This window comes from Tamandua tetradactyla, chromosome 5, assembly GCF_023851605.1.
Source record: "Tamandua tetradactyla isolate mTamTet1 chromosome 5, mTamTet1.pri, whole genome shotgun sequence".
In the NCBI taxonomy this organism is placed as follows: Eukaryota; Metazoa; Chordata; class Mammalia; order Pilosa; family Myrmecophagidae; genus Tamandua; species Tamandua tetradactyla.
Window position 1 is genome coordinate 25083356 of NC_135331.1, and position 7725 is coordinate 25091080.

Sequence of the window (7725 nt, forward strand, 5' to 3'; positions counted from 1 at the left end):
GGCTCCAGGGGGCTGCAGGATTGTACTGTCCTGGGGCGCATGCCGAGACGCAGGCGTTTTCAGAGCCCTCTGGCTCCAAGCCCGCATGTGTTACTCAGGGTCTCCACACACAGCCACAGGAAACTGGCCCCTGCAGGAGGAAACTCACCTATTCTGGGCTTTAAAGAGAATAGTGACATGTTGGAGTTCCCATCACTGATGGGCTCCTGTTTGGGGGAGGGAGTGTTTTTACCCCCACATGTGGGAAAAAGGAAACCGTGGTGGTGATGGAACGCTTTGGCCTTGGCAGCCGGGCTGCGGGGCGGGGATTCCCACAGGAACCCCACAGGGGCCCCTTCAAAAGGCAGCAGGGGAGGGTTTCCCACAGGAGCTCGGTCCGGGACTTGGCGCTGCACCCAGCCTCGCTTGCCAGGCCATTCCGAGCAATGGCTTGAGGACGCTAAGGGCCCTGCCTGCCCCGCCACTGTGCAGGGCCCCCTGCGGTACGTTCACCCCCACCGGGCCAGTGAGGCAGGGCAGCTGCCTCAGAGAAGCCCCCGTGTGCCTGGACTTCTGCCCTCTGGGCCTACCTCCACTGTCTCCTGGGCGAGGGTAAGGTAGGCTGGCTTGGGGGCTCTGAGCGGGCCGTGCAGGGTTGGGGGGCAGGGTCTCTGCAGTTGGAGGGATCCTCTCCCCTTCTCTGTGCACTCGGCCTCCAGACCGCTTTTGCCAAGTCTACATATTTGAGCAGAGAGGGGCTCCTGGATTGGCATCCTTTGGTGGGGGGAGGGAAGGCTGTTTCCTGCTGAGCCTGTGTCTTTTTTTTTTTCCTCCTTTTTTCAAAATGTCCTCCAGTGGTGTTAAACTCTGCCTTTCCTTGGGAGGAGGAGGGGGCAGCACCCTGCCTGGCCCTGGGGCAGCCACTGCCCCCCCGCAAAGTGTGGGAGGGCCTCACGGGACAGCCCCTCCTGTTGTTCCTGGGAGGGGCCAGGCTTCCCCTGGCATCTCTGGGAGAAGCATCACGTGGGAGGTTGACTTTTTCTGGGTGGTCTCTTTCCACCACACCCACTATGCATAGCACCTGCCGCTGGGGTGGGGTCCCATGGCCGGGGGCTTGACTTTGCACGGCTCCGTCCCCTGCGTGATTCTGGCCATATCCTGAAAAGGTCCCTGGGAAGTGTTAGCCCTGTAGGGCCCTCGAAGGGGCTGGAAGGGGTCTGAGCTGAGCAGGTGCAGGGAAAGTGGCCCAGGTACACACGTCGTAGGGCCTGGGGTGTGGGCAGCTGTGTTCCACCCTGCTCCGATCCCCTCCTGCCAGGTGGCTGTCTCCTCAGGCCCCTTACCTTGGATGAGCAGGTGCTGATTTCAAAGCTGGTGCTGGGTTTGGTGGCCTGGTGGGGGGTTGGGGGGGATGGGAGATGCCGAAACCACACCACGTGCTCCCTGCTCTTAAGTGCGTGCCCTGTGGCAGAGCCGTGCCATCCCCTGGAGCAGGTGAAGAGGCACAAGACCCCACGCGGTGCACAAACCTGTGGTTTGCCCCAGGACCACCAGAGAGGCCTCCAGTTTTGCTCCAGTTCTTGAGAAGTGGAACCTGGGGGGATTGCTGTGATTTTTTTTTTCTTTTAAAGCACAGTTCCAGCCGTCCCACCCTGCCATAAATACCCACGTGTCGAGGTAGGGTCTCGGCCACATCCTGGAACGCTGGTGCAGCGTGTGTGTGTGCTCAGAACAGGGCACGTGGGGGGTGTTCGCGGGCTGGGGAGCCTGCAATGTTTGCGGAGACCAACGTCACTTGTTGGGGTGAAGTTAAAAATGCAGCACAGTCCTGCAGAGCAGCTCGGTAGTCCTGGAAGTGCTGAGGCGGGGTTCCCAGGGGGCCTTCCTACCAGCCCCCTCCCCAGCCATGTGACTTGCAGCCCCGACTCCAAAGCAGGGACCCCCTCCTGCCACGAGCTCCTGCAGCCAAACGTGGCACCTGCTAAGGGGGATAAAAGGTGGCAGGGGCGCATGCGGGGGCCACAGGTCTCATATGCCACGCTGCCCAGCATCCTGCAATTGGACTTTCCGAAATGTCAGCTCAATTCCCCGCCCAGGCCCGGGGCAGGGGCAGGGGCCGGTGTGGGTGCTGCCCGGCCAGGGTGGGGGGCTCTGGGCCCAGGGCTGCCTGCCCACCCGCCTCCTGCTTTTCAGCTGGAGCCTCAGGCCCTGCAGGACAGAGACTGGCAGCGGACAGTGGTCAACATGAATGGGGTATGTGCCACCCGCGGGCCCCCCGGGAGCAGGCGGGGGGGTGGGGAGCAAACATGCGCCCCGGGAGGGGGCTTCCTGGGTGGTGGTGAGTGCCCTGCCCCCCACCCCGAGCATTCCTCAGAGACTCTGAGACCCCCTCCCCGAGTGGCCTTCAATTGGCCCTGGTCGAGACATGTGGGGTCGCATGGCAGGATGTGCACACGCAGTGATTGTGGTCTCTCGTGGCTCTGCCCTCGGGGCCTCCTCTTTACTTCCAGTCGTTCTGAGGTTATTTGTGTTGAGAAGAAGAGCCGAGGGTCCCGGGGTGCTGGTGGGGGGTGGGGGCTCTGCAGAAGTGGGTGTCCAGCCGTCGTGGGCCCGTGGCCGTGGCCCCCTGCAGCGAGGGAGCTGGGCCTGCTCCCGGGGTTCCCCGGGGGCCGGGACCATGCGGGGTTCAGAGCTCCTCACCCTTCTTCTCGCCGCAGATCGAGGTGAAGCTCTCGGTCAAGTTCAGCAGCCGCGAGTTCAGCCTGAAGAGGGTGCCTTCCCGCAAGCAGACGGGCGTCTTCGGGGTCAAGATCGCCGTGGTCACCAAGTGAGGGGGGGCTCGCGGGGCCTGGGCCCTTGTGGGGTGCTGCCCCCTCCTAGGGAGAAGAGCAGACGGGTCCCCTCTTCTCTCTCTCATCTCCCCCGTATATGCTGCCTCAGCCCCCTCCCTCTCTCTGGTCCCCCCCCTTTGTTCCCCTGGCCCTGGCCCCCTCCCCTGTCTCTGGGCCCCTGCCCCACCTTGGCTCCCTCCCTGTGCACCCCCCCCACTGTGATTCTGCCCCCCCCATCTGCTCCTGCCCACCCTCACTCGTGCCCTACTCTCTGGCCCCCCCACCTTGTTTGCCCATCTCTGGTTCCCCCCCCATCCTCCCCCTCTGGCTGCCCCCCACCACCTCCCCTGAATTCCTTCACTCTCCAGGATGGAATCTGCCCCTGAGCTCGCTGCCTGCCGGCCACCAGGTCAGGACCTATGTCACACGTTCCCCCAACACCTCACTGTCCCTGGACAGCACTGCACGCACACGAGCTGTAACATCCACTGCACATGGTGTACACACACACACACACACACACAGGAGCCGTAACAACAGATAAGCATCTAGGGGCTGGGGTTGGGAAGCATTATCATCTGCCTCTGACCCCAGGAGCAAAGTAAGGCCCAAGCCAAGGCCTGCGAACACCTCCCCATCTCATGTCAAAGCATGTCTCCTTCCAGCCGTCTTCCTGGGGACCATTCGGCGACACCGTCAGAGCGCCGCTGTATCTTGCCCACCACCTGAAAACCAAGTCTTCCCTGCCCCACACAGACTCTGTACCCATTCAGCGTTAATTCCCCTTTGCCCCCGCCCGGCACCCCGCCATCCACTCCCTGTGCCTTTGCTTATTCTAGTTATGTCACTACCAGTGAGATCGCACAGGATCTGTCCTTTTCTCTTGGGCTTATCTCACCTGGTGCGACATCCTCATCATATCCCTGTGTCCCGTGTATCAGAACTTCATTCCCCTTTTTATCTTCAACATTTTTTAATTATAAAATATAATATATACAAAAAAAGAAGGGGAAAAGCTATAATTTCCAAAGCACCCTTCAACAAGTAGTCACAGGACAGACCCCAGAGTCTGCCGTGGGCTGCGCTCCGCCATCTCAGATGTTTCCTCCCTGTCGCTCTGGGACCCTGGAGGCCAGAGGGGATGTGAATTTCGTGATTCAGCAGCCATGCCCCTTTAAGTCCTGTTCTCTGTGTTATACCTGCCCCTCTCCTCTGATCTTTCTCCCAGTCGATAGGGATCTGTGGGCAGTGCCCATTCTGAGCTTTTCGTCTTGAGATGGGGGTGTCCACGCTAGAACTTGGGGAGGTCGAATTAGCAGATAATCCTGGAGAGGCTGGTCCCGCTGGGTTTCAGGGTCTGTCTCACTGGGAACCCTCTGGGAATTACAGGTTCTGGGAAGACAAACCTAGTGCACCAACCCCTTATGTCACCTCAGTTGGAGCCCCAGGTGGGACTTCAGTCCCTTTTGCACCTGTTCCGTTTGCCCCTTCATCCACCGCTGCCCGGGAGTCTTAACTGCACTTCAGAGGCCCCCTTAGCTTAGAAAAGCCCCCCGACCTTCCCTAGGGACCCTGCGTGACCCACAGCGTCCGGCTGGTGACACCCCCACCCCCCGTTGTGGTAGACCCAGTGATGCCTGTGTGCCTGCAGGGACAGAGGCCCCCTCCCCCGTGGGGGGACAGGCCCCTCCCCCTCCCCCGTGGTGTTGCCTGCGGGCAGCGGGGCACTGAGGCAGGTGCGTCCGCAGGCGGGAGCGCTCCAAGGTGCCATACATCGTGCGCCAGTGCGTGGAGGAGGTGGAGCGGCGCGGCCTGGAGGAGGTGGGCATCTACCGCGTGTCCGGGGTGGCGACGGACATCCAGGCTCTGAAGGTGGCCTTCGACCTCAGTGAGTGTGCCCCAGGGCCCCCAGCACCCCTCTCGGGAGACCTGGGGCTCCCCTGTCTCAGGGAACCCTGCATGCTGGGAAGGAGCCAGGGCTCCCGTTTCCAGTGAGGCCCTGGGACCTTGCAACTGTAGCTCCTCCATCAGAGCCCTGAGAGCCAGCAGCCCTGGGCCCTGGGGGACCACTGGCCTCCGGAGCCCAAAGGGCAGGCGCTGCCCGAAGCCCCAGTGTGGCCCCAGGTGCCCAGCCCCCGCAGCTGCTGAGCTGCTGACAGCGCTATCCCCCCCTCTGCCTCGCAGCCTCCTGGGGCAAGGTGCATGGGGATGCAGTGGGGTGGCTCCCTGGCTGTGCTCTCCTGCTCCATCGTCCTGCACATACTTGGGCTCTTGGAAGGAGTGAGAAGAGCCCCTTCCAACGGGAGAACCCCCAAAAGCCAGCTGGTGGGGGGTGGGCGAGGTCGTGCCTCTTTCGCCCAGGCGGGGAGAATGGCACCCCGACTTGGGGTCCACGGGTTAAGGCCAGCCCCGCCTGCCTGTGTTCCTGCAGACAACAAGGACGTGTCAGTCATGATGGGTGAGATGGACGTCAACGCCATCGCGGGAACACTCAAGCTGTACTTCCGGGAGCTGCCCGAGCCCCTCTTCACCGATGAGTTCTACCCCAGCTTTGCCGAGGGCATTGGTGAGCACCCGTGGCTGACGCCCGCCGGGATCCCTCATCCCACCCTCCACCCCTGCCTGCTCGCACCCTTTGGGGGTCAAAGGCAGGTGAGGGCCCCGAAGCTGCACCCCTCTGCCCTCAGCGCAGCCTGGGGAGACCACCCCTGCAGGCAGAAGGGCCCAGAGGCGAGCCCCTTGAGCCCTTCCTTAAAAGGCAGCCCTCTGTCCCCACCTTCAAGTCAGGTATCCCTTGCATGGCAAGGGAGGGCAGAGGAGCGGCCAGCACTGCCGGTGGCATGTGTCTGCATTGGGGAGGGTGGGGGGAGGTTCCTGAAAGCTGCTGCTCCCTCTCCTTGGATCCCAGGGCCGAATGCAGCTCCGCAGGCCAAGTGCAGCCAGCAGGGCCCACAAGCTTCTCTAGTAGCCAGTCCCAGCCCATTCAAGCCCGGGGTCAAGCCTGACCTGACCCTGAGTCAAGCTGGAGCGTGGCTGTCCAAAGGGGACCATGCACTGGTGTCTGGAGTAGCTGCAGCCTCTGTGTCACCTGTAGGACTGATCTGGCTGCCCAAGGCCCAGTCAGCAAAAGACTGGGTCTCTCCAAGCTGGAAGTGGCTCCAGGGTGCACAAGGGGATGTGAGAGCCTGGGAACATGCTGGGACTGGGAGTAGGGGTCATCTTTGTCCCCTACTCCCGCCTTTTTCGTGTCCCAGGCCCAGCCGAGCCACCTGGTCCCTGCGCTGCCGTGAACACCTTGGAGACATGGGAAAAGCCCCAGGGCACCTCTCTGCATTTGACCTCTGAAGGGTGTCCGGTGCTCATGGGGTTCTCCCCTGGGTGCCAGTCTGGCTGGGTGTGAGGGTGATGGGCCGGGCTGCCCCAGGCCCTCCAACCCAGACGCCCTGATGCTCCGTCAAATCCTCTCCAGAGAGGCCAGAGGCCAGCGGTGTCTCCCGAGAAGTAATATGCATGCCCCTCTCTGCAGCTCTCTCAGACCCTGTTGCAAAGGAGAGCTGCATGCTCAACCTCCTGCTGTCGCTCCCAGAGGCCAACCTGCTCACCTTCCTCTTCCTCGTGGACCACCTGAAAAGGTAGCGCTGGCTCTCCCCAGCCTTCCCTGGCGTTCTCCCTGCCCAGCCTCCGGAAGGATCCAGAAGGATCCGGCCTCTGCTTTCAGTGCATCCAGGGCGCTGGGCAAAGGCAGGGTGGGGCCTGGGGCCAGCTGCCGCCCTCCCAGGGTCCCTTAGGGCCCTGAGGGACAGGCCACAGAACACTCCCCCCCCCCACCCCCGGGTGCCCGGACTCCCGACAGGGTGGCTGAGAAGGAGACCGTGAACAAGATGTCCCTCCACAACCTCGCCACCGTCTTCGGCCCCACGCTGCTACGGCCCTCCGAGAAGGAGACCAAGCCCCCCGCCAACCCCGGCCAGCCCATCAGCATGACCGACAGCTGGTCCCTGGAGGTCATGTCACAGGTATGGGCCAGCAGGTGCCGCCCGCGCTGGGGTGGGGGGTAGCAGGCGGAGTTCAGGTGCACCTGGCTGGAGCTTAAAATGTACCCCCCCACCGACCCAGTCCCAGCCCTCAGGGTCTGCCTGTGGACAGCGGTTCCTGCCACCAGCAGGCAGGGGTGGGGGGCCTGGGCAGGGGGTCCGAGCCAGGGTGCAGGACACGCGCCCCCACCTTGTGACAACTTGAGCGGCCTGTCTCTCCCTGCCCGGTCCGCACAGGTCCAGGTGCTGCTGTACTTCCTGCAGCTGGACGCCATCCCTGCCCCAGACAGCAAGAGACAAAGTGTCCTGTTCTCCACCGAGGTCTAAAGGCACGACCCTCCCCCCCCCAACACACACACACACGAGGCCAGCAACATCCCCCTGAGACCTCGGGCACAGCAGGCCGCCCACAGGGTGGGCTCTGGAACCTTCCGGAGGGGGTGACTCGGCCACCCCCGGAGGTGGGTCGTCTGCTGAGACAACGGCTCCGCACTGAGAAAGGCGGGGCGGCACCAGGGCAGTTCTGGGGGGCTGTGGGCCCCCCACCCCCAGCCCAGGCTGGCCCCCCCAGCTGTGCAGTTCTCCAGGCTTCCACAAGAGGGCGCGGCGAGCCGGGCAGGGCCGGCCGAGGTGGATTTTTTAATGAACTTGAACTTCTCAGAGTTGAACCAATTTCTACTGGATCATGCGTCAAGATGCACCCTCTCGGGGGAGAAGGGAACACACCGGATTCCTTTGCTCTCGTGTCTTGAATAAACGCTGCTGCTGCTTCTGTCGCCGTGGGGCTGCAGCCCTGTCAATCTGTGTGTGTGTGGGAGGTAGGCGGCAGGGATGGGGGGCTGACCTCGGGGTCCCTGACTTATAACTTCCATGTGTTGGAA

At 62.8% G+C, this 7725-nt stretch overlaps 1 protein-coding gene across 2 annotated transcripts in view; it reads left to right on the forward strand.

The window, feature by feature from the left end:
* The window catches only part of BCR (BCR activator of RhoGEF and GTPase), a 123035-nt gene extending 115415 nt beyond the window's left edge, over positions 1-7620 (forward strand). For both annotated transcript variants that reach the window (XM_077160174.1, XM_077160175.1), the window contains 7 exons: positions 2173-2232; positions 2697-2806; positions 4559-4698; positions 5242-5376; positions 6337-6442; positions 6664-6826; positions 7082-7620. In XM_077160174.1, coding sequence (XP_077016289.1) covers positions 2173-2232; positions 2697-2806; positions 4559-4698; positions 5242-5376; positions 6337-6442; positions 6664-6826; positions 7082-7171 — 804 coding nt within the window. In that variant the 3' untranslated portion in view covers positions 7172-7620. The remainder of the gene's footprint in view (positions 1-2172; positions 2233-2696; positions 2807-4558; positions 4699-5241; positions 5377-6336; positions 6443-6663; positions 6827-7081) is intronic.
* The last annotated feature ends 105 nt before the right edge of the window (positions 7621-7725 follow it).